The sequence below is a fragment of the Ananas comosus genome, linkage group 4, assembly GCF_001540865.1.
Source record: "Ananas comosus cultivar F153 linkage group 4, ASM154086v1, whole genome shotgun sequence".
Classification (NCBI taxonomy): domain Eukaryota; kingdom Viridiplantae; phylum Streptophyta; class Magnoliopsida; order Poales; family Bromeliaceae; genus Ananas; species Ananas comosus.
The window spans coordinates 141888-169642 of NC_033624.1; the positions used below are offsets into that span (position 1 = coordinate 141888).

The 27755-nt window shown below is 35.6% G+C and overlaps 2 protein-coding genes across 5 annotated transcripts; both read right to left on the reverse strand.

The window, feature by feature from the left end:
- LOC109708904 (acyl transferase 4-like) lies at positions 2825-8771 on the reverse strand. 2 transcript variants are annotated; one of them, XM_020230832.1, is made up of 3 exons: positions 8090-8771; positions 3376-3998; positions 2825-3324 (listed from the first exon to the last, which is right to left on the reverse strand). In XM_020230832.1, exons 1-3 carry the CDS (start codon positions 8534-8536, stop codon positions 3117-3119), a joined length of 1278 nt encoding a protein of 425 aa, XP_020086421.1. In that variant the 5' UTR covers positions 8537-8771; the 3' UTR covers positions 2825-3116. The 2 variants fall into 2 exon arrangements, with proteins under 2 accessions (XP_020086421.1, XP_020086420.1); XM_020230831.1 differs by having other exon boundaries at positions 2825-3998; positions 8090-8770.
- On the reverse strand, positions 15762-22299 carry LOC109708905 (tRNA pseudouridine synthase A 1). 3 transcript variants are annotated; one of them, XM_020230833.1, is made up of 5 exons: positions 21997-22299; positions 17681-17820; positions 16572-16934; positions 16401-16463; positions 15762-16242 (listed from the first exon to the last, which is right to left on the reverse strand). In XM_020230833.1, the coding sequence occupies exons 1-5, from the start codon at positions 22259-22261 to the stop codon at positions 16006-16008; spliced, it is 1068 nt and encodes a 355-aa protein (XP_020086422.1). In that variant the 5' UTR covers positions 22262-22299; the 3' UTR covers positions 15762-16005. The 3 variants fall into 3 exon arrangements, with proteins under 3 accessions (XP_020086422.1, XP_020086423.1, XP_020086424.1); XM_020230834.1 differs by lacking the exon at positions 21997-22299 and adding an exon at positions 18914-19175; XM_020230835.1 differs by lacking the exon at positions 21997-22299 and adding an exon at positions 18914-19041 and having other exon boundaries at positions 17681-17812.

Genomic DNA, 27755 nt, shown 5'->3' on the forward strand with positions numbered 1-27755 from the left:
TAAATATTTAATCTAGCTATATATATATATAGAGAGAGAGAGAGAGAGAGAGCTAGCCTCCTATACTATTTATAGTACCGGGGTTCTGGTACTATAGTTTCATTTTCGATTTTAGGGTGTTCAAATTAATGATCCACACCGTTAAAACTGATCTAGAATATTTAAAGTTTTTAGAAATAAAATTTTATATTTTTTTCGACATAGTTTACTTTATGATCAAACCATTTCAAAATTGTCAATTTTCAATGACTATTATGGCGAGTTTGGAGTTTAACGGTATAGAAGAATCTAAATTTTTTCAAATTTTGATAGAAAATATTTTAAACTATCTAGATTAAGATTAACATTCTTAATCTTGAATTTAAAAGTCCTATACTCAAATTTTAAAGATTATTCAATTTTCACTGTCTATTTTGACATAATTTATTTACTAAGTAAACGATGTCGAAAAAAATTAAAATTTTATTCCTAAAAATTTCATATACCCTAGATCATATTTAATGGTGTGGATTGTTAATTTGAACACTCTAAGATTGAAAGCAAGACTATAGTACCGGAGCTCCTGTACTATAGATAGTATAGTAGCCTAATTATATATATATATATATATTGCATGTTGACCAATCTATTCTAACTACCTCTCTTAATTTCTTGGCACCATACGCACCATCACTAGGGTAATTAACGAATGAGGAACCCCGTCTAATGTGGATAGTGCTCTACTACCATACCATTCAATTAGTCTTTAATTTTGCTTTGTCTCTGATTGTAACTTCACACCTACTACGTTCGTTTGCTGTCCAACAGGTGTGAATCGATGGAACTATATATGTGCAAGATTAATATTATATATTTCCACTGTATATATGAAGCCCCCTAAATGTAACTTTAATTAAGTAATTTATTTATTTTTGGAGTTGATCAAATAGTTCTAGCTAAATAAATTGAAGATTTTATCAATCTCATCAATATTGAATCCATCAAATTTAATAGTTTCAATCTCTTTTGGACAAATGAAGCCGAAACAGCAGTTAGCAGTTAGTAGCTAATAGATCCCTTAAATTTAACACAATCTACAACTTAGTTAACTATAGAATAACTCATATATACAATAATAAAAGATTAGAAGTTAAGAAATTGTTGATAATAAAGAAAAAAGGGGTACAGTTGAGAGGGGCCCAGTTCAAAAGGACCGTTAGTTTGAGCAGGATTTTATAGAATTTTACCCATCACTTCAAGTATGTACTATTGTTGGGCATGCCTGTTTTCTTAGGTTGGGTTCGTTTTCGTGGGTCTGAATGCTTTGGTAAGCTTTCATTTGTCGACGAAAATATTAAAGAGTTGAAAAGTCTTGAAAGAAAGGGGTCATTATCTTGGTATTATAATAATCAATTCGGCTCCCCTTGATTTATTTCCCCCATAATATGTTCTTCATGGTTAATTAGGGTTTATTTTTTTTAACTTAATTTTACATTATAAAGTTAACAGAAATGCATAGAGAAGTTTTATACAAATGTTTATTCTTGTGTTTAGATTTGAGTCAGAAAGAAGTAATAAGGACCCATGCATACAATAGGGGAAGTGCTGAATTTTTTGCAATCATGCTCGCAAAATTATTTTGCATAGAAAATAACCTCATCGCCTCATATCCACCACAAAATTATTATGGACGGTACATATTGGACCACCATAATTTTTGTGACAATAGCTCCATAGTGGACTTTTTTTTTTCTTTTTTTTTTTTTGTTTTTTTCTGGTGACGAGTTCCATAGTGAAAAGCAGGAGGGCCCTTAACGGCAGCGTGCGGCTCAAAGTGCTTTAGGATTCAATTAGGATTGCAGTGGACCGAGGTTTGGCTAATTGAGTAACTCTTGAAATATTAGAAAAGAGTAAATTAATTAATTACACCGCTGGCTTCAAAGTAAGAGTGAAGATGGTTTCTGCATAATATTTAACATAAGTTTATATCATGATGTTGCAAATTACATATGCATTGAAAATGGAATTATATATATAATAATATTGCTTAATTGGTTTGTCAAAAAATTTCTTAAATTATTAGTGTAAATTCCTAACTGCAATGGAAATTGGATCCATGCACCTACTTGTATTAACTTAGGTTGAATTAAATTCGATTAGCTCCCAAATCTACACACGCAATGTGACAGCCGGGTTGCTGTCTTTGAGTGCCGTCCTTCAACGTCTTCGTTACACGACTCAGCGACGACTTTTTACTCCGCACACAAGGTATTAATCATCCGTGCAGACAAACGTTTAAATCATTATCCAATAATAATAATAATAATAATAATGATTTCGTGCGTATTTTCCAATTGTGTCTGTCGTATTTGGTTTGAATTTTGTCCGTCCAATCATTGCTGCTGTAGCTTACCTGGGGATGATATCATCCTTCAATCATTCCTGAATGAATAATTCGATTTGGTGATTGTTAATGCACCCACAAGGATTTTTCCAGCCACTCCACATGGGCCGGGCCCAATTGCCAGCAACCCTCGTGGGCTTTTTATTTTCTGTTGAGAATAGGATTAGCTATTGATCAGCCGCATATAATAAGATCACGCTCCCTCCCTGTACCGCAACGAGCTAGTAATTGATAGATACTCTTTATCGGCGAGTCTGGGTGTTAATTGGGCTGAGCCCAGAGCCCAAATAGTGGCCTGGAAAAAGGCCCAGCTCGATAGGCTCTGTTCTTGCTTGCTCGGGGCCTCGGGCACATTTGCAATCATACGTTCCCAACAACAGGAGAGGACTGCAGGTAACAAACTAGATCTCTTCGTCCGTTGTTCAGAAACCGCTCGCTCTCTTGCAAAACAACCAAATTTCATAATCCAACAAGTAATTTTAATTAATACACAAATCAATCACCGATATAAGCACTGCTTAAAAAAACCACACACATATGTAGATTGACTTAGACGGACGAATTGCTGAGCAAAATAATAATAGATCACCACCCCCATTAAAACTACTAAAACTGCACACTGACCACGAACACATACAGAGATATATATATATATATATATATATATATAGATAGATAGATAGATCAACGGCATGCAGTTGAAGCCGCCAAGTGGAAAGGAGGACGAGTACGTTTAAGCTGAGGCGTCTGACGAGAAGGTCTTGAGCTCGTCCTGGAACGCCTGCAGGTGGTCCTTCTCGACGCACTGGGTCATCAGCCGGGTGCCCTTCTGGGGCGCCGGCGGGGCCCCGATAATCGCCACGGCCATGAATTGGTAGTAGGCGAAGGGCATGACGTGCACCGGCGGGCCCCACCCGTAATCCACCTCGAGGAACCCCAACCTGGTCCAATCCGACACGAACAAGGAGTCGTACGTGAAACTCAGCTCGTACGGGTCCTCCTCGAAGTCCCCCACGGCCCACTTCGCAAATTGGCCCGGCAGCCTCGCCTTCGCCTCGCGGATTATCCTCACCACCTCAATGAGCTCCCCCATCGCCACCCGCCTGCTCGTCGCCGTCACCGTCACCGGGTAGAAGCAGTTGCCGTAGAACCCGAACCCGAACCCGAACCCGAACCCGAACCCGGCGGGCTCTCTGTCTTTGGGCAGCAGGTGCCGGGTGTTGGCGAAGAAGCACACGCGGACTTGCTCATCCGGGCCGAGCTGGATGGCCCGGGTGCGGGCCTGCCACGCCTTGGCGATGGCCACGTCGAACGTCGAGCACCGCTGGCCCACGGACTCAAAGTATTGGGCCTTGACTTTGTTCACGTGGGCCGGGGAGAGGTCCGTGGTGTAGTACTGGAGCTTGAAGGTGGGGAACACGGGCGGAGGACCGGGAGGGAGCTTGGGTGGGCTCGGGATCAGCTCGCGGGCCCAGATTGGCTCCACGGTGGGCCGAGCCAGCCCGCGGGCCAGCTCGCCGATGGCGTTGACGAGCTGCCCCGCTCCGAGCCCGTCCGCGATCGTGTGCACGGAGACCAGGCCCACAACAAACCCGCCGCACGTGAACTCCGTCACCTGCAGCGAAGGATAATCGATCGCATTTTCCAAAAACAACCACTTTTATTTTTTTTAAATGTGTATGCAAAATTTGATGCTTGAAAGATAAGCTCTCGCGAATCAGAAAGAGAAAGGCCACCATAATTAACTTGGGGCCCATATATTTTGGAAAATTGCAGCCCTATCATATCGGCGTCGGAAAAAGATATTTGAAATTGCTCTCGCTCAGATATCTATTTGAGCTAGGATTAACATCATTAAATACAGTTAATATCGAGACAAGCATGGTTTGAAGCCCACAAATTTATGGACATAAAAGAAAAAAAGAAAAAAAGAAAAAAAAAGAAGAGACTACAAGCAGGGTGAACCACATACTGAAAAAAAAAAATAAAAAAGAAAAGCTAATCAATAATTTTCCTAGTTCATATGTACATATTTTTGTCAGATTATTATGAGTACTATACATCCTAAACCACAAATTAATGATATCGTTTATACAACACCGTCCAAAACTTGTTGGTGCTTAAAGACAACGAAATATGAAAGTTGCGTTTACCTACGTTCGCTCGACCCGGGTTAATTACGGACCACTCAGCACGAAATCTATACCTGCTACCACCTTACAGTACTTGCTGTGGATAATGCTAGCGTAAATGTGAGCTCAACAACCACGTCTTATTAAAGCGACTTTTCTGTTGCTCGTTGACATCTCACCTACAAAAGATCGTTTATTCGTTGGAATTATATATAGATGCATGATTATCCTCGTTATAGTTTACATTACTAATTTGTCCTTAGGTTTTCTTTTTAATTAGCACACGCGCTAATTAATTAACTAGGTATTTTTGGTACTAAATTTAAGATTTTTTTTTTTTTACATTTTAGAGGTTAAATAGGTACTCCTTTTTGTTTTCCTATGTTGGATCCTATAAATGTGAGTCTCTCTGTATATATTTAATTGTATACAAAAAGAACTCTTTTATATATATATATATATATACACACTCAAATATCCTAATTGCAAACGGCTTTCGTCATGATTTTATAATTTCTTCTATATATAGGCTTCTTTCATTCCGATCTGCAGTTAGATATATGCCCCTACCTAACATTAAATTTGTACTTTCAATTCATTAATTCAACCATTAAACTAATCTATTTATCTCGAAAAAATATTTTGAATTTGAAAAATCTGACTCATGACTACGCGAACAACTTTATGGATTGGCTAGCTAGTGCACATATTATGCATGTTTGTTACTCAATAGTTGAAATTAAGTTGTTACAAAGTGCACTCATTGGCCTAGGTACACAAAAGCACTTTTGTGAAGCTCTGCTTATTGTTTTTTTAAAACAAGTTATATGTTAGAGTAAATTCGATCGGCATGTTATTGGAAAAATTTTTTTGTTTAAACTATAATAAAAGGCACACTACCAGATGTGGCCTTATCATAGTATCTTCAGTTGCTTCAGCTACGGTTAAAATACAGCAGTTGCAATTACATACATTCTGTTTAGTTGAATATATTAGAAGGCATTACAACTATAAATAACTTGTTTGGATGAATACAGTTGAGAAATAAATTTTTAAAATTTTATCAATTTATATATGATGGTCAATTACCTCCAATATAAAAAAAAAAAATTTATTTAAAAAATAATCAAGGAGGTGAGTTTATCTTTTGCTTAAAATTAAGTTACTATGTTCAACTACTACAGTTGGGCATTCTTCTGCAGTTTTTATTGCAGCAGTTGAAATTAAATATATCAAACTAAATATCGAATTTATATTTATATATAATTATAATTACAGTTTAGTTATAACTATATGCAACTAAACGATCTCTTAATTGATATGGTATGTATATTAATTTTATCCAATCAATGCGGTTTGCAAATTGCAAATGGCAATGTGACGAGGATCCTAACAGTGATTCTCCTATTGCTTAAGAAAGCATTCATTATTTCTCCTTTTTGCACTGTTGACTATTGGTCTATTAGCGTTAGGACTACGTGTCGACACTCGACCGCCTTACTATTTAATACTTATTTTATAATATATAAATATATATATATATAGACTATAGTTAACCTAATTACAGCACGTACAACATAAACAATATTATTACCTACAGGTAACCAAAAACTGTCCTACATGTAACCAAAAACAAATTAATTGGTATAAATATATTTCTCAAAATAATTAGTTCTTTGGAACTGTAAATACGTACTTACGTATGAATTGTAAATGTTAAAAGCAACAGCAAAATTTGTCCTGGTAGGACTAATAATTAAGAGTTAAACTGTTACTTTCTCGCTCTTTTCTTTGAATAAAAGCAGTGCTATGGTTTATTAATTTTGTATCGTAGTATTTTAATTTCTATCATGCATATATATCTTATCCATCACTTCAGAATTTACATTTTTTGTCGATTAAATGTGACTATACATCCATATTTATAAAATAACATGAATAATTTATTTGTAACAATGTCAGTATTATTCTTATTATTATGTTACTCAACTCCTAACACAGTAAAGGTTCCTATGTAAAAGGCTGTTAAAAAAAACAGCTACGCATAGATGTGATTGAACTTCAAAGTTCGTCGCTGCTTAGATGCTTGTTCCTCTGAAATAGATGCTTGTTCCTCTGAAATAGTTCACATGGGTAGTTGCATCTCCCTTTCCAGTGGGGTCGGATCAAATGATGCTATGCAATCTTTTCTCACAAGACAAAATGCTAGCCGTACAGACAAAAATAAATCTGAAGTATTACAAATTCTTTTAAAAAAAAGTATAAATTTTACACTCTCAATTATAAAATTCACCATTTTTAATTTTTTTTTAATATTATAACAAAAGGAGGCGGATAAAATTAATAACTATACAAATATAAGATCTATATTCTTTTTTAGAGTATGCATATACTATTGCTCTTCACATAAATATTTTCAATCATTTATTTGGCATCGCACTTTTAAAATTATCCAACACCCTTCATTTAAAAATTAAAGTTATAATCAAACTTCTTAAAAGTTTGTTTTTTTGCTTTTAATTCATATAGCTTCCTTATTATCTTACGCGCGCACTTAAACAGAGTGTACATATTACAAGCTAATTACTCAAACTAAAAATAGAAAAAATTTTATCATCATCGATACATCAAATTATATAAAATTATTATTTAAAAGATTAGAAAACGACAATAATGCCAAATGAGGCCGAAGGATAGAAATAAAATCATTACTCTTAAATTTTATATATCTTTCCAAAGCTAAAAGGTATACTATATATATATACTACTGTTCACTCTCTCTCTTTTTTTCTTTTTTTTTTCATCTAAAGAAAAGATTCGAAACTATTGCATGTCGTACTACTCAATTACAAATCCCGAACGTTATCCTTAAGAAAAAATATTATAGCACAATATATACATACATAGTGGCTTGGAGCATGCTTCTAATAAGAAAACTTTATCGTGATAATTAAACATATATATAGAAAGAGAGAGTTGAGCTAGAATATTCTCAAAAGCACCAAGGGGGTGGTGCTTTTGAGTTTTTAACTGTTGGATGGAGAGATGTAGGGTTGAGGTGATGGTGTTAGGTGGTGATATGTGGAATAGTATTTGATCCAAGAAGTATTAGTAATTAAAGAGTAGATCCAAGAACTAGAAACTTAGAAGCATAATGAGGTTGGTGCTTTTAAAAGTATTCTAACTCAATTATATATATATATATATATATATATTCCGTAACATCAAATTAATCAGGGTAACAAATAATTAATATATGTATGACGCGCGTACTACATATATACTACAAAGGAGAAAAGGATTAATTATAATTAACTTTTACAGCCCCTAATCCGATCAATGACTTCTAGAATATTTTAATCAAAGCGATGCGATCGACTGGTACTACTATATATATATATAGCTAGTTATAATTAAAGTTGGCACTTAGATAGATGATCAAAATTAATTATAGAATTGTGACACTGATGATCATTTGTAAACCTAGCTAGCTAGCATTGGTCGTTTATACAAATTAATTAAGTTAGCTAGTTAGCGTTAAAGCGAGCGTGTGGTAGCTAGGTAGGTTACATACCTGAAGCATAAGGGGTAGGTTAATGGGGTCGATTTCCGGGGTGGGGTCGGGGAGGAGCTGGTCCTGATGGATGGCCATGGGGTGGTCCAGGTACCGCACCTCCTCCAGGCTACAGTTCCCTGCGGCCTCCGTGAAGAAGACGCCCTCGCCGTTGCACTCTACGCGCACCTCCCCGTCCGCGCCCTCTACGAACCTCCCCGCGAACGGGTAGTACCGCACCAGCGCCTCGCCGAGCGCGCCCCGGATGGCGCGCGCGGGCTCGCTCTCGCTCTCGCTCTCGGTCGCTGTCGCGGTGCGGTCGCGGCTGCGCGCGAACACGTGGAGCGACCGCACCAGGTGGCGCAGCCCCGCCACGCGGTCGATGATGGAGAGCCGCAGCGTCTCCGACGGGGTGGCCCCGCTCGGCCCCACCAGGCTCTGCGCCCTCCGCGTCACCGTGAACCCCATTTTACTTATATATATATACTGTGCTCTATAACTACTATAATATATATGTAGGGCACGGCGTGTTTGTGTTTGTAGTAGCAATTGTGTGCGTGTGTGTGTGGTTTTTTTTTTTGCTTGCACGAATATTGATCGAGTTCTATGACGGGTGCTGGTGCTTATATAGAGAGCTAGGGAGGAGCGAGTGTGTGCAAGTTGTTGCTTCTTTGCATTTTCGATCTTTTTGTTTTTTTTTTTTTAATTACACCCTTCTCCTCTTAAATAAACTGTAGTAGGTGGAGGGTCGGATCCGTTGCCGTGGGCCAACAGCAAAATAGGATTAAAATATGAGAGATATGAAGCTATCAGTTTATATTATTAATTAATAACCACATAAATGAACTCTTTAATTATTAAAATTATAATATATACAAGAAGATGTTAGATTTGTATGTATGATACAGTTACTTCTAGTACGATCTATTTAATTGTTTGGCGTGAAATTTACGTACGGTTCAACAGTACGTAGATGTGTATATGTGTAGGCCTCGTGATGATCACGTTGTGTGCGTTTGTTTTATCGATACACTGAAAGCATGCCTTACAATACAAGTCCACCTGCGTTGACGATGACTTTGAGCAGGGAATGAGCCTAGCTTGTTTTTATCATTTATGCGACTCAATGCGTACGCGTTGCTCACCGATCCATCCTTAGGCTTTGGAGTGAGCCTCACTCGTACGCTTTATATCTTCATGATGATCGATCAGTTACCTCCATCTTTCTCTTAATTTATTTGATGCCCATATAACAACACCATTCCTCAGCACTTGATTTATCGCAGAGTTATAATTGGATAACAATGACTCGTTAATAATGGGTTACTAAAAGTTAATTGCTTTCTAATTGATGCAGCATGTCAAATAAAGTTAGTTTTAACAAAAACTAAAATTTAATAATTCAATCACAATAAATTGAAGTTTAGCGATACCAATGAAAACTTAGCAGCAGATGGTGCATGTAGGTACTATATCCTTGTATATTTGTTTTTCAATGTTTATGATCACTATCTCTGATATCTGTTGTATCACACCATAATCGGATGAAGAATTAATGTTTCTGTACATTTTGTCTATACAAAAGTCATGATTAGTTAGAATGTTAAGTACAAAAGCACATAGTTTTTTTTGAGAGAATACAAAAGCNATTAGTACTTGCCATGGTGCAAGAATTCGAATACAGGTTCAGTATTGGAAAAATACAATCTGGTTCACCAACTATTTTTAACTAGCTATATAATAATCCAGTTTTAATGAACAAAGTAGAAACATGCTATACCATTCTCTAAAAAAAATTATTTACAAGAAGAGGCAAATTTTAGGCACTTGAGAGATTTCGAAGCAAAACAAACCGGATAAATACCAAAATTTACCTTTTTTTTTTTGCAAAATACAGGAAAAAATTATTTAAGAAACGAAAAATTAACGTGCAATTACAAATATCCAAAATAAAAGGACCACATGCATGTAGCTAAACAAGTAGTACAATTCCAACCCGTCCAAGAACGTTCCAATTAGAAGTATTAATTTAGCACAGGCCAAGCGAGCCAATGGGATAGTACAAAATGTACAGAGAAATAAAATAGAAGTAACTACCAAACATATTAAGTGCAAATGTTTCTTGGATGCATGAAACTTATTTATTTATTTATTTTTCCCCTCTTATTTTGCTATTGTAGAAGTTGTTTGAACATTTCGAATGAAAAAACTGTTAGTGATTCTTCACAACTAACTATAAAGTAATTGCAGAAAAGGTTTAACTTGGCCAAACCTGCTATTAGACTAGTAATCTATATATCTTCTATTGGGTGATTATATATAGCACTTCTCCATGCAAATACATTTTTTTTAAGACTACTAATTAAACAAAGCATTGTGGAGCCTGAAAAGAAGATGTTACGTGAAATATACATAACTCCTTAAACAGGACCTACAATAGATATATTGCTAAATATATATAAAGAAAGGTTAAAATATCAGAACTGTGAGCCTAGCTAGCTTAAGTGGAATAAATTAAGGATCTATAGTCTATTAGTTATATTAGATATATTACATCCCTGTTTAATTACCTGTACGTACACATGATTGCGAAAGATCCATCTTTCCTTGTATACAATAAGCTTCCACACAGGGAATAGGAATGCGGCAACTTAAGGCCAATAATAAACAGCCACGTGGCTAACGCAAGCAACTATGTTAGTGAAATAACTACTTGCATGGTGTTCTATTGTAATGCATCTAATCCTATCCTAATTACCTACTCTAGCTCAAAGTGTTTGTGAGTCCTAGATTTCTCAACGCATCGCATTCAAAGATGGGCTTATCCTTCATATATGTCCTGCAGAGCATTTTCTACGTAATGGGTATGTACCACATATTCTATGGAAAATTAAGTAAAGGAGAAAGGTCAGATATGTAGGTGTTAAGTATCTTTTGTAATCCTGGTCATAGAGAGCTCAGCACCACCAAATGCATGTCTCAAACTAATTAACTATTTACGAGTAGTTATGTGATCAAGTGGGGAACGATCTAGTGTTGATTTAACTTAATTAATTGGAGTACTAATCATCTACGTTCTTGAGGAATCCCTCATGTGTAATGGCTCAACCTAGTCGACATAATTTTTTGCGTTCGACTCGAATTAGTTTACAGAGAGAGAGAGAGAGAGTGTAGCGGGATCAAATTAATTAAATATGTACAAAGTTGCATAAGTTTTTACATAAGTATAAATTCAAATAAAAAAGCCTAAAATTAAGATTTAAATTACTCAACTTTTTTTGAAAAATTAAAATAAATGTCTAAATAATTTTATTAATTTTGAAAATTAATTTCCTATGCAAAATTGAAAAGTCAAGATGTAAGTTTTCAAAAATTATGATTTGTTTAAATAGAATTTTTTTTCTAATGTTATATATATATATATATATATATAAATGCAAGTTACTATATTTTTAGAAAATGTGTGAGTACTTAGGGCATTTTATAACTGGGTTGACGATCTCGAGGTTTTACTTAGTCGCCAAAAACAGTGGATCGAGTAACTTAATTAGCAAGCTTACGGCCTGATCTATTGCTTGTCGGCGGTTACAGAGGCAATTTAAGACTTAAGCAAAAGATCTTTTATACATCTTATCCAACATCGCTTGCAAGCTTAAACATACATTGTGTAGTGCAGATATTTCTAATTAGTTAGTTTGAAGATCGTTAACATGCACGCACGCTTGTGGAGTAAGTCGGTGCATTATTGCATAAATAGTTAGTCTCTTAAATACAACCAAAGTTGAAATGCTAGCTAACACCCACCAATATCATATTCAGAGAGAGAGAGAGAGAGAGAGAGAGAGAGAGACGTGTAGTTGGTGAGATGGAGTCCTCTCCCCTAACACGAGTAAAATTGCATCTTTTAAATGGATGAGCTTTCTTACAATCGAGGAGAGCTATTATATTCTTTTCAAGGACTTTACTTTTTCATTTTGAACAAATAAGAGGGCCGGGTTGAAACCGAATTACTCCTGAACTGCTCACCTAATATTTTAACTTACCTGAACTATGGAAAATTTTAATTTGGCCATTCTATCTTTCAAATTTTAATTTTACTGTCTAAACTTAACAACTGCTTGGTTTGAATTAGTCAACAACGATATTTGACTGCAAAATTTAAATGCATCATTTATCATTATAGATTTAGTACTTATATAAATTTCGCAACTATAAATTCATTAAAGTAAATAATAATTACTCTACATTTTGAAATTAAAGTACCATTAACTAACTCAAATTAAATTAACAAATTACAAATTAAAATCAAAATTTTAAAAGATTAAATAATTGATTTAAAACAATCCATAATTCACACCAGTCCAATACGTTTGTAATAAAACAAGAGTCTTATTTATGTAAACATTTTATGGTAAGCATTCTCACACAGAGAAGAGCTACGATCCTTCCAATACAGAGTTGGTATCATAAATCATTTTTAATGACAGAGAGTGTTTGCATAAACGATTCACAATGCTATTAAATATCATTTAGAAAATTTAGAGTATCTGGCAATCAAATTTAAAGCATAGAGGCTTTATTATTTACAAGCGAGGTCTAACATATATCTCAAAGTAGGTACGTTTGCATGCTTGATTAACTTCACGTAGCAAGTCAACAACATGAATGATTAAAGACAGGGCAGGTATGAACTGTTGCAGCTGGTAAATAAACAGGGAGAGCGAAACAGAAATTACATAAACCAATCTTAGGAAGATTGTGACTATCATCTTATTTTTTGTCTTTAAAAATTATAACATAGCCATAACTACTCTTAATTAAATANCAAGTTATAAATAAATAAGCATGAAGTTTAAACTTTAAAGAAAACTTTTTATTCTCTTAGAGTTTTTTTTTTTTTTTTTTTTTTTTTTGCTCCTTTCTATTATTGTAGTTGTTGTCTAGCTCTGTGTTTCTAGGGCTACTACTGTAAACATCTTGTTAAAAATTATTTATGATATACACCAACTCTGAATTGGTAGGATCGTAGCTCTTCTCTGTGTGAGAATGCTTACAATAAAAGTTTACATAAATAAAACTCTTTGTTTTATTACGAACGTATTGGACTTGCAAATGTTAAAGTAGCGTAAAATAATTAGAGTAACTAAAACTTCAAATTAAAAAAAACAGGCGATGCAGCTTAACGACAGAACATTGCTTTTTAATGAAGTCTTTTGCTACATAAAATTAAAACAAATTTAGTAAAAAAATTCTTCCGAAAGAAAATAAAATTTAAGCAGTCAGCAATGCAAAAAACAGTGTGAAATAATAATTAGGAAAGAATAGAGGAAAAAAAGAGAGCAAACAAAATTTCTGTTTCTCTTGACCACCTTGTTACTGCTCCACTCTTCTTTTTTTTTCCTTCCTGAATTTTTTTGTGTGTGTGTGTCTTGGGTTAGGAAAAATATAGAGAGAGAGGGAAGAGAGAGGGGAGAAATGACGGTTTTAATTGGAGAGTAAATTCATGCATCTTGGACAAGAGGCCATGTGAGCCCATGTATGCGTATGTGTTGGGATAGAAAGAAATGTAGAGAGAGAGGGAAGAGAGAGGGGATCTAAAATAGGTAAGCATATGCCTATGGATATAGAGTCCATGTCGGACCATGTGAAAGAAAAGAGAGGCTATGTGAGAGAAAGAACACTCATATAAAAAAAAATGACGATGTGGCTTGACGTAGGGGCGTCGTTTGGTTTCTCCTTTATTATAGAGTGTCCGCAGTTCTTGGCGTGTATCATGTTGGTTTTTAGAATTTAAGTTCATCTCCGAATTCAAATATGTCACGGCTATTGCAAACATGGCATTCAATTTTCATACCAACTGCGTCGATCCAGAATTTTTTTTAGATAAGATCGCTCTATAATTCATGGTGGATATTCACTTGGGTGTGCTTCTAACCTTCCCGAGTATGTAAACTGTCTCTTCACATTTCTGCAGGAAGAGAAGAGAAAAAAAAAAAAATGAAATGTCAACTGTGCCAAAAAAATTAGAAGATACAATATAAAATATTCACAGTAACTAAAACTTCAGATTTAGAAAAAAAAACAGGCGATGTGGCTTAACGATGGAACACCGTTTTTCGACGAATTCTTTTTTTTTCACCAAAATCAAAACAAATTTAGTAAAAAATTTCATCCGAAGAAACTAAAATGTAAGCATCCCGGCAATGTTAAAGTAACGTAAAATAATTAGAGTAACTAAAACATCAAATTTAAAAAAAAAGGTGACGCGGCTTCACGACAGAGCGCCGCTTTTCGATGAAATCTTTTGCTACATAAATCAAAACAAATTTAGCGAAAAAATTCCTCCGAAAGAAAATAAAATTTAAGCTGCTCGGCAATGCAAAAAATAGTGTAAAATAATTTGGAAAGAAGAGGGGAAAAAAAAAAAGAGCAACAAATTTTCTGTTTCTCTTGACCACCTTATTACTGCTCCACTCTCTTTTTTTTTTTTTTTTTTTTCTTTCTGAATTCGTTTGTGTGTGCGTGTCTTGGGTTAGGAAAAAATGTAGAGAGAGAGGGAAGAGAGAGGGAAGAGATGACAGTTTTAATTGGAGAGCAAATACATGCTCCCCAGACAAGAGGCCATGTGAGCCCATGTGTGCGTGTGTTGGGATAGAAAGAAATGTAGAGAGAGAAGTAAGAGAGAGGGGATGTAAAATAAGCAAGTACATGGCTTATAGATATAGTCCATGTCGGACCGTGTGAAAGGGAAGAGAGGTCATGTGAGAGAGAGAAAATTCATATGAAAAAATAACGACGTGACTCGGACGTGGTTTGATTTCTCCTTTATTATAGTGTCAGGACAAGAGGCCATGTCAGCCTATGTGTGCGTGTGTTGGAATAGAAAGAAATATAGAGAGAAGGAAGAGAGAGGAGATGTAAAATAGATAAGTACACGATCTATGAATATAGAGTCCATGTCGGACCATGTAAAACGAAAGAGAGGCCATGTGAGAGAGAGAAAACTCATATGAGAAAATGGCGACGTGGCTCGATGAGGGACGTTGTTTGGTTTCTCCTTTAGTATAGAGTTTAATAACAGAGAGCGTTTGCATAAACAATTCACAATACTATTAAATATCATTTAGAAAATTTTAAGTATCTGGCAATCAAATTTAAAGCATAGAGGCTTTATTAATTTACAAGCGAGGTCTAACATATATCTCAAACTCGGTACGTTTGCATGCTTGATTAACTTCTATCAGAAAACGAAGCAAGTCAACAACATGAATGATTAAAGACAGGGTAGGTATGAACTGTTGCAGCTGGTAAATAAACAGGGAGAGCGAAACAGAAATTACATAAACCAATCTTAGGAAGATTGTGACTATCATCTTATTTTTGTTTTTAAAAATTATAACATAGCCATAACTACTCTTAATTAAATATTTGCACAACCACCTGGATTTAACAAGCTTCATGCACGTAATGCTGTAGATGGACCGAGTTCGCCTGGGCCAACCAAATTCGAGCAGGGTCCACTCGGCAGGCCATGTTGGGCCGGAGAATTTAGTTAAGATAAATAATCCCTGGCTCAAAGTTCAACAGGACATTCAAATTTCAGAGAAAAATTGCGTCAGGTGTTTCCTGCCTCCTACAATGTCTTTGCCATTTCTCGTGCTTTCAGAAGTACTACACCACTACCAGATCCAAATTCAAGTTTCAAAAGGAGCTCCACTGTAGAAGAGCGTACTCGGCGAATCCGATAATACAGCCAACCAAAGGGGAAGCGAGAACATGTGCTTATTGTTATTTCATTTTTGCCAAAATTAGAATTCGCTAAATCATAGTTTCATCAAAACAATCAACAGTAACTCAACCGAGAAAGACAATTTAACCCACAAAAAAACGGTGGGCAGGGTTTGGGTGGGGGTGTACTTGGAGAATATGCATATGAATCAATAAAAAGTAAGCTTACATTTACTGACTTGATGACTCCTACCAAAACTTGCTGGTGGGTATCCTTCAGGAGGTTCAAGAACTTTCTGGTTATAGTTAACAGACATGAGACACAATCCGTGCGGTGGAGCTGATAAGGCAACCTTCGCAAGCTCTTTACGATCCCTTGCAGCAATTATTTTCGGGACAATATCTGGAGGAAGTGCTTCTCTTCCGATTTGAAGTAGTAGAGCTACCTAGAGAAGCATAGGCGACAACAAAAGAGCTTTAAAAAAAAAAGAAGCCATTCAGAATATCATAATTCAGTAACATATCAGTTCTTTAAATTCTGTAGCTATAAGATGCAATCTACTTTATATATTCTGGAATAATTCGGCAAAAGAGTGATAATTACCATATTCCTCACTTGTCTGTATAAGAAACCAGTACCTTCAACCTCAAGCTGCAAAAGAGCTTCCTGAACAACAATAACAGCATATAAGTGTTAAACAATGTACACAATAAAGTAATTAATAATTGGATATGTATTTTGGCGTGAGTATTATATAGAACTCAGAAGTTTTACCACTTCAGTGACATCAAATCGAAAGATTTGTTTCACAGGATCCACTTCACGATCATTACGCGATGCATTGGCAAAAGATGAGAAGTCGTGCTTTCCAACGAAATACGCTGCGGCCTCCCTCACGGCACAAGGATTAAGTCTATAAGCACTGTGGTAGGCATAAAGGGACTGAAAAGGATCCATGATTAGTCCATTATAGATCCTGTAGTGATAAATCTTGCTCTTTGTCGAGAAGCGTGCATGGAAGTCAGGGAGCGCCGCACTGATTTCTCTCACTCGGATTTCCGGGGGAAGAAGCCCGTTCATCGCAGCATGCAGACTTTCCAGGCTGTCATAAGTAAATGGTGTAGTGAAGTGTGCTACCTGAAAATTTAACCAAAAACTATTTGTTGTTCATTCAACTATTCTGCAAATAAACTAATGCAAATGAACAAGGATTAAAACAGAAGACCCACAATTCAAAATTGTACATGGTTCGAAAACTTGTTTCGGGTTTGGCTCCTTCGCAAAAACAAAACATTTTGGCATTTAGAAGAGCTCTAGGATTCCATTTCAGATACTTGTAATAATTTACAAAGTTCTCAAAAAATGTCAAATATAAAGAACAGGAATTGCCATAATAAAACTAACTTTCCCAATACTTAAATTGAACATGGTCCGAAAACTTGTTTCCGGTTTAGCTCCTTCTCAAAAAACAAATCATTTTGGCATTTAGGGCAGCTGCAGGTTTCCATATTTCAGATACTCGTAATAATTTTCAATCTCAAATATAAAGAACGGGAATAGCCATAAAAAAACTAACTTTCCCCATACTCCAACATATCAAAACTATAGCATATGGTACTCTTATAAATAATAAAGCTACTTACAAATTGCCACCTACCAGATATATCAAATAATGACAAATGAAATAAGTTCAAATGATGGATGAATTAGTTCTTACATTTTCTACAAATTTCGACAGAAATAAATAAGTTCCCATTAAATAGGTCAAAGGGCTCTATGCTAGACTTGATATAATACTATCCTTTATTATAGAGCAAATGAGTATCAAGTAAGACATGGGCACTTGAGTACTTTGAATTGACGAGCAAATAAGTTGATCAAACCTGACCCCAAGCATGAACACCAGTATCAGTCCTGCTTGCGCCAACTAAACAGAGTTCCTTGCGGTCTAGCTTTGTGATGCGTATTAATGCATTCTCAATAAGGCACTGTATGGTTGGCGGCGACTGTTGGTACTGCCATCCTGAAACATAGTTAGTATTACCATTCAAGTTGATTTTAAACTCTGCATAGTGAAGACTTATTTAGTCGGAAATGTTAAAGAGGAGTTGAATAACTGAATTCTAAAGAAACGATGGTTCAAGTACCAAAAAAGATATGAAGATACGTGGCCGCAATGCACTGTTCCCTGGATATTAGGAGAAAGCGCTCACAACTCCCAACTTAGCAAGGACAACATACACTATACGATCTTATACATAATGCTTACCAGAAACAACTAATATTGTTTGACATCCAGTGAAGCCATGTCAATAAAATCTACAGTTTACGTAAATGATTCTTGGCCATGATTCTTCACTCTGCATATTTGATATTGGAGAGTGTTTTTTAGAAACAGGGCAATAATAATAGCGGCTATTCTAATGAAAATTTCATTTGAATTACTATTTTGCAGAACATAGTGTTCGTCATGTATCATTACCCACTAGCAAACGAAGCAAACATCTCTCTGAATACATAAATACGACAATTTATCAAGATTAACAACTCAGTTTGCCCCAAATGTCCATTGGGCCCAACGAACTGCAGTACTTACCGGAGAAAACTAGCCAACTAAAATGCCACGAGTACAAAAGAAAGAACCGAGGGTTGAGTGACCGAAACCACATCTATTGAAGCCTGTAAATAGATACTCTTTCAAATAATGTGCCATTACACGACAATAAGAAATGGGTTGTCATCAAAATGTAAACTTTTAATGCTCTCTACACGATAACCATATTCTCTCTGTGAGATTATAGATGGACTAGACTAAGATTGGCTAAAAGACCAACACTTATGAACCGGAACGGGAAAATTATGAGACTGGTTTGGAGATAAACCCACCACTTATAATACTCGGTCGTATAAAGTACTACAGTCATTAAGGCAAGAGTTACATTGGTTTGTCATCAAAACGCAATTTTTAAAAGTACTATATGATTAAAAAAAAAAAAAGAAGAAGGAACTATTCTCCCTACGAGGTTGGGAATGCGGAAGATTATCCATACTGGGTAAAACCCAACAATTATAAGCTGAAATGGGCAAAATTAGAAGGTTGGGTTTCGGAAATAGACCTTTGAACTTGGTGCCATCGTAGGATATCACCATTCTCCACTTGTGAGAGCTCGAAATACCCAGCTTTTCTCGTTGGGTTTGTTCCCCCGAGTTATCCACTAACACCAGCCATGAAGAAGAAGAAGAAGAAGAAGAGGAAGAGGAAGAGGAAGAGGAAGAAGATACCGAACCATTGGAGGAGAAGGAGGAGGAGGAGGAGGAAAAGGCGCAAAAAGGAGAAGGAGAAGGGAAGAAGCCCACGGTCGCGAAACCCATCATCCCCTCCCTCCTCTCCTCGTTTCGCTACAAAACCCCGACCCTCAGAGGCGAAGGTAGGTAAAAAGAGAAGCAGAGTAATTCTGGATGAGTCGAGAGTGAATTGGGCCTAGACAATTAAGTGGGCCAGGCCTTCTTTTATGCTAATGGGCTTGCTACGAGGAATAGGGCTATAAGGCATCAAAACACCCATATACGCGCTTCAGTTTTAATTTGGTGGGCCGTACTGTAGCCAATCAGGATGAAGCTCCTTTTCTAATAAACACTTTGATTAATTGGGCCGAACTTGCACAAATGTGCTAATCCAACATATGTTCTAATTGGGCCGAGATTGGTAAAGGTCTTAACTGGGTCGACACAGTTGTAATTACACGGCCTTAGTTAAGAGCTGCTCATTCAAACATTTTCCACTTTAGGCAATTCAAGGGACTTACCAAAAATAGAGTTGTCGGCAAGTTTTAATTGGGCCGAGACCATGAATAAAATCATAAAAATCTCTTATTAATTTGTTTCCAAAAATCCCCAAGCACATGTTCTCGTCGCTGGTGATGAATCTCATAAAGATCTCGTGTTATCACGTCATGATCGTGCACATGCAGCAAAAAGAAAAGAAAAAAACAACGTACGCACACATATATGTACCCTAGCTATGAACTAAGCCACATTATTGTTGTTAGATGTCCACATTTGTTTCCATTGCCTGCTAGTTTAGCATGCTTCCCCACGTGAACCACGGCGCAATCATTCACTTAAAGTAGAAAAAAGAAAACAAAGTAAAAAAAAAGAAAAAAGAAACTCATTAAATAAATTGGATCCTTTTCCCACACAATCTCCTTCAATCTTATACTCGGAAAGATGCAAGTATATATATTGAACATGTATAGCTAACCGAATAAGATGTTACTACTCCAAAGTCCAAAAGAGTGGATGACATGTCTCTTGGGACATTAATTGACAGCAAAGGTTAATAATTAGATAGAAGAGCGAAGGATACGTATGGTCACTGTATCGTGGTGGGCTCATCTTGGGGCATTATTGTTGGCAACGTAGTAACCACCTAAAGATATGGCTTACATTTTAGGGGTAAGGAATTACCATAAATCGCAATAATGGGGGGGAAGGATCTTCTTTTCGCAATAAATGAATTAGTGGTTGTGCCGGTTCCTGTTGCTTTCTTATGCAACAATTCATCATCTATGTTGGGGACGAAGGAAAAGATGAAAATTACGTGTCCAATTCCCTACAGTTTTTCGTATGTTTGATGACATATATATAGTAGGTGTCCCTTTTTTAAAAGATCTTGGAAGTACCAATGAATCAATTTTTTATTTAATTTTTCTCCTCTCATAATTGCCTTTTTCATTAGAAGCCACGCTCCTCTTATATTTACCTTTTTCATAAGAAGCCACTGCGCACGCGTGTGTGCATAAATTTTGCTTCATTTGACAGAAGGATAAAGCAGATTATGCTGGAAACAAATATATCCAATTGTACGCGAAAAATATATATGATTTTTCTTCTCTTAAGCTTAAGTTTAATCTGTTAGAGAACGTAATAATTACTTGGGTCGAACATCGAAAGCTTGATGGTATTTCTAATATTTTGTATGCCCCGAATGCAATTGAGTAAGCACTGTAATATATAATGGGCAATTTGCTCGTCAAAAGTTGTACAAGAGAAAATTATTTCTTTGGTGTTTGTCAATCGCCATTTCACTTATGCAAAACTTTAATAGTGTAATCGCTTTAAGTGCTAATACAAATGAGCATGATATAGGCATATCAGATGCACAAAAATTCAATAAAATGTAGCAATCAACAATTTGTGTGGTCCAATTGACCGCGCTAANGTTCAAGTACCAAAAAAGATATGAAGATACGTGGCCGCAATGCACTGTTCCCTGGATATTAGGAGAAAGCGCTCCCAACTCCCAACTTAGCAAGGACAACATACACTATACGATCTTATACATAATGCTTACCAGAAACAACTAATATTGTTTGACATCCAGTGAAGCCATGTCAATAAAATCTACAGTTTACGTAAATGATTCTTGGCCATGATTCTTCACTCTGCATATTTGATATTGGAGAGTGTTTTTTAGAAACAGGGCAATAATAATAGCGGCTATTCTAATGAAAATTTCATTTGAATTACTATTTTGCAGAACATAGTGTTCGTCATGTATCATTACCCAGTAGCAAAAGAAGCAAACATCTCTCTAAATACATAAATACGACAATTTATCAAGATTAACAACTCAGTTTGCCCCAAATGTCCATTGCGCCCGACGAACTGCAGGACTTACCCGAGAAAACTAGCCAACTAAAATGCCACAAGTACAAAAGAAAGAACCGAGGGTTGAGTGACCGAAACCACATCTATTGAAGACTGTAAATAGATACTCTTTCAAATAATGTGCCATTACACGACAATAAGAAATGGGTTGTCGTCAAAATGTAAACTTTTAATGCTCTCTACACGATAACCATATTCTCTCTGTGAGATTATAGATGGACTAGACTAAGATTGGCTAAAAGACCAACACTTATGAACCGGAACGGGAAAATTATGAGAATGGTTTGGAGATAAACCCACCACTTATAATACTCGGTTGTATAAAGTACTACAATCATTAAGGCAAGAGTTACATTGGTTTGTCATCAAAACGCAATTTTTAAAAGTACTATATGATTAAAAAAGAAGAAGAAGAAGGAACTATTCTCCCTGCGAGGTTGGGAATGCGGAAGATTATCCATACTGGGTAAAACCCAACAATTATAAGCTGAAATGGGCAAAATTAGAAGGTTGGATTTCGGAAATAGACCTTTGAACTTGGTGCCATCGTAGGATATCACCATTCTCCACTTGTGAGAGCTCGAAATACCCAGCTTTTCTCGTTGGGTTTGTTCCCCCGAGTTATCCACTAACACCAGCCATGGAGAAGAAGAAGAAGAAGAAGAAGAAGAAGGAGAAGGGGAATAGGAAGAGGAAGAAGATACCGAACCATTGGGGGACAAGGAGGAGGAGGAGGAAAAGGCGCAAAAAGGAGAAGGAGAAGGGAAGAAGCCCACGGTCGCGAAACCCATCATCCCCTCCCTCCTCTCCTCGTTCGCTACAAAACCCCGACCCTGAGAGGCGAAGGTAAAAAGAGAAGCAGAGTAATTCTGGATGGGTCGAGAGTGAATTGGGCCTAAACAGTTAAGTGGGCTAGGCCTTCTTTTTTGCTAATGGGCTTGCTACGAGGAATAGGGCTATAAGGCCTCAAAACACCCATATACGCGCTTCAGTTTTAATTTGGTGGGCCGTACTGTAGCCAATCACGATGAAGCTCCTTTTATAACAAATACTTTGATTAATTGGGCCGAACTTGCACAAATGTGCTAATCCAACATATGTTCTAATTGGGCCGAGATTGGTAAAGGTCTTAACTGGGTCGACACAGTTGTAATTACACGGCCTTAGTTAAGAGCTGCTCATTCAAACATTTTCCACTTCAGGCAATTCAAGGGACTTACCAAAAATAGAGTTGTCGGAAAGTTTTAATTGGGCCGAGACCATGAATAAAATCATAAAAATCTCTTATTAATTTGTTTCCAAAAATCCCCAAGCACATGTTCTCGTCGCTGGTGATGAATCTCATAAAGATCTCGTGTTATCACGTCATGATCGTGCACATGCAGCAAAAAGAAAAGAAAAAAACAACGTACGCACACATATATGTACCCTAGCTATGAACTAAGCCACATTATTGTTGTTAGATGTCCACATTTGTTTCCATTGCCTGCTAGTTTAGCATGCTTCCCCACGTGAACCACGGCGCAATCATTCACTTAAAGTAGAAAAAAGAAAACAAAGTAAAAAAAAAAAAAAAGAAACTCATTAAATAAATTGGATCCTTTTCCCACACAATCTCCTTCAATCTTATACTCGGAAAGATGCAAGTATATATATTGAACATGTATAGCTAACCGAATAAGATGTTACTACTCCAAAGTCCAAAAGAGTGGATGACATGTCTCTTGGGACATTAATTGACAGCAAAGGTTAATAATTAGATAGAAGAGCGAAGGATACGTATGGTCACTGTATCGTGGTGGGCTCATCTTGGGGCATTATTGTTGGCAACGTAGTAACCACCTAAAGATATGGCTTACATTTTAGGGGTAAGGAATTACCATAAATCGCAATAATGGGGGGGAAGGATCTTCTTTTCGCAATAAATGAATTAGTGGCTGTGCCGGTTCCTGTTGCTTTCTTGTGCAACAATTCATCATCTATGTTGGGGAGTGGGGACGAAGGAAAAGATGAAAATTACGTGTCCAATTCACTACAGTTTTTCGTATGTTTGATGACATATATATATAGTAGCTCTCCCTTTTTTTAGAGATTTTGGAAGTACCAATGAATCAATTTTTTATTTAATTTTTCTCCTCTCATAATTACCTTTTTCATGAGAAGCCACTTCGTGTGTGTGTGTGTGTGTGTGTGTGTGTGTGTGTATAAATTTTGCTTCATTTGAAAGAAGGATAAAGCAGATCATAGTAAACTAATCAAGGCAATTATGTATCTGCCTCTGTATAATGGGCAATTTGGTCGTCAAAAGTTGTACAAGAGAAAATTATTTCTTTGGTGTTTGTCAATCGCCATTTCATTTATGCAAAACATTAATAGCGATTAATACAAATGAGCATGATATAGGCATATCAGATGCACAAAAATTCAATAAAATGTAGCAATCAACAATTTGTGTGGTCCAATTGACCGCGCTAACATCAATAAATTAATGGTGGTCAATAAATACCTAGTTTATTTTGGGACCACGTGATGACTCGATCATAGTAAACTAATCAAGGCAATTATGGAACTATATATATACAGAGGCAGATAGAAAAGCTAGCTACAGTTGGATGCAACAACTCATATTGATTAAAACCTACTATTTCACCGATCGTTCCTAGCGCAAGTAGCAAAGGGTTTGGCGGTTGGTACCGAGATTCCAAGTTCTTATTCCAGTTGATTCACATTTCCAGTTAAATTTATTTCTAAATAAAATAAACTAAACAGATAGGATGCTACCTATCTCTCTCTCAAAAAAAATTTATATTGACCAAGTGATGCTCCATTTTATATTTATATTTCAACCAACTGATGCTCCATTTTTTCTCTTTCGATTTCCTTTCAAAAGAAGCAACGTGGTGCCCATTGAATGTGATTTTGAAACCCTTTTTTTCATTGACCAAGTCACTATCTAAGTTTCTGTGTTAAAGAAACTATCGCTCAAATAAAAATAGATTGGTTTTGATATCATGTTACAAACATTTGAAGCGAGTTTTATCGACACGGATTTGGAGTACTTGTAGGATTTCCTTTTTTTTTTATCATTTCCTTTTAACTGTCAATAAGATAGATCGGGACGACGTCCTTCATTAAATCTTTGGTTCAAGATGTTTGACACTATTTTGGTATCGTAAACTTGTTGAATAATTAATTTGACACATGGTTCATACTTATGCTTATTTTTCTGATTACTTAACCTGCTATAATGCGAACAAAAAGCAGCTTTATGTTATATTGATAGAAGATTATGAAAATGAGTTTTAACAACAGGCCAATCCAACATATTTTATTAGCCAATGGAAATATATACGTTGTATATGATTATCAAATGTTATCATTTAATGCAACAAATAATTAATAAATACAGTTGCATCCTCGTCTCAAGCCCTCACAAAGCTAGCTATGCACTCCTAGATGGTTTTTCGTTCCGTATATCCCTCTATCCATTAATGTTCTTGTATGTATGATGTAGATCAATCTGCATATAATTAAATATATTAGAAGAGCAATGCTACCAATACACCTANAAATTTCAATCGAAATTTTATTTTATTGGAATATTTCTATGCTATTAAACTTACAAAAATTCATATCGACCATTAGAAATCACTAACAATTTTGAGTTATATATTTTGATCATTTAATAAATAATATCGAAAAATTATAAAATTTATTTTTATGTATTTTACATATAATTAAATTACTTTAACAAAATCGATCATCAATTTGGAAGTCACTTCATCTGAAAACAATTTAAAAGTTGAAAGCCTTGATATTCAGTTGAACTAAAGTATTAACTGATGAGTAGTTTTTTTTTGTTTTTTTTTTTTTGGATTTTCGGGAGAGAGAATATATAGTATATAGCATGGTACTATGCAATATTTTTTTTAGAAATAAATTTAGCTAAAAATGTAAAATAATTAAGTTTTAAAATTGAAATTTCAGATACCAATAACGATCAAGCCTTTTGTCACTTAGGCTTGGGATGGTCGGTATTGATGAGTAGGTTAATTATTGCAATACAGAAGTTAACGATTACATTGGACCTTAAGGATCTAATTAATTAACTTTCAGACTTTAATTGATACGTGCACAGTTCAATTACCATGTATACTATTAGCAAACTAATAATTAAGTTCAATTACCACGTATACTATTAGTGAACTAACTAATTCATCGCTTGCCCGGGAGACCCGCGCATTACTCAAAATATATATTTTTTTAGAGAAAGATAGCATACTACCGACTTCGTTTATTTCATTTAGAAATAAACTTAGCTGAAAATGTGAATCAACTAGGATTCGAACTTGGGTCTCGAATACCAACCACGAAACCCTTTTGTCACTTACGCTAGGACGGTTGATGCATTACTCAAAATGTTATAAATATTACCTTGGACCTAGCATCGTGAATAATGCTTCCATTATTTACGCATGCCCTACGTGACAAATATCGTAGCTAGCTTAACATTGAATTTTGTTTGTGGAAAAAATCTATATCCTAGCCTAAGTTTGACTAAACATGCATGCCAATTGGTCCCTGAATTGTGGGAAATCAATTCATTTATAGCGTTCATCTCCCCCCACCACACTTCTAAAGTTAATTACTGACGTAGAACGTGTAATAACTTTGCAACGTACAAGATCCTATCATTTGATAGCGAGACACATCGTGTGTAAACTGTAAACCACTTTGGTTCTCCCTCTCGTTGATGCAATTCATTTTACCCTCTCCACAAGTTACTTAATTTACGGCCAGTTGTAGCTTTCTCTCTCTCTCTCAACCGTGATGTGTATATATGACAAGAGAATATTATAAAGAAGAAAAATAAAATATCATGTAAAAATCTATATCAACTATTTAATGTTGTATGAGTAATTAATTACAATCGTGTTGCATACTTATCAGCGCGACCACATCCCAGACTTATGGACATGGTCCACATGGACTTCCGTTTGGGTCACCCTCAACGTCACATGCTTCTCTTCGAATATTCTTTAATTTGGGTCCACCTGTTTAATAAAGAGCACCATGTGTACACAGATAACACATCTAAACTAGTTAGGGCTACGAATAAAGCCACATTTTTTTAATATTAAAGTATATAACAAAAGGCTCGGAATTTTCGCTAGACCTAAAATTAGGAGTTTAAATAAAACTCTATTTATACTATAAAAAAGAACTATTTAAACAAGAAAAAACTTCAAATACTGCTCTTATGGTTTCGCATTTTTTATTTTAGTATGTACCATATGGTTTAAAGTGTATCAATTTAGTACCATATAGTTTTATTTTTCTCTTTTTATCATTCCATCCACTAATTTTTTTCATTAAATTACTGACAAAGTTAAAACTAAAAACGTACTAAAGTGAATATTCGATAAATCTAGCTAGGTGGGATATCTGAAGTTTTTTATATAATAATTTAACGAAATGTCAACGGAGGAGCCGACGAAAAGAGAAATGGAGGAGCTGAGAAAAAGAGAAAAATAAAATTACTGGATACTAAGTTGATACATTTTAAACCACAGAATATTAAAATAAAAAAAATATGAAACTATAGGGATGGGATTTGAAGTTTGCCCTTTAAAAAATGAGCATTCATTGTTCGGTGTTGTAATTCTACACCCCTCTATGAAAGCTTATTTTTTTTCCCTATATATAAGTCTTATTATTATTATTATTATTTAACTAAAAATAAAAAGTGATTAGTAAATTAATATTATAATTCTTGGATAAATAGGTTATGAAGATTATGATCTTTTCTTACTATAAATTAAGTATTTCTCTAAGAAATAGTGCGACGTATCTCCTAACATGCGTGCTTCAACCAACATGTGCGCATTTTTATTAGCCAATAAATGCAATATTTGTATGTATAAAGGTACTTGCGTTGTAATATTTCTCTGGCAAAAGGCGTTGCACGCACGATCTATCACGTGCACGCTAGTCCGAGCCATGCAATATGCGAGTTCGCGTCCTCCGATGGTGCGTCCTAAATATAATCATCGATAATCAATAATCAATAATCAATAACTACTATTAATTAATTAATTAATTAGAGGGACCAAATAAAAGCCGCGGATTATTAATACTTTGACTACAATAGTCAATATGAATCATGTAAACTATACCCTCGTGATTCTCGTGATTCATGTAACATTTTTTGTTATTTATTTGTATATATTATTCGGTCCAATTATTCCTTAACTATTTGCTTTTGATTTAGTATTTTAAACTTTTGTT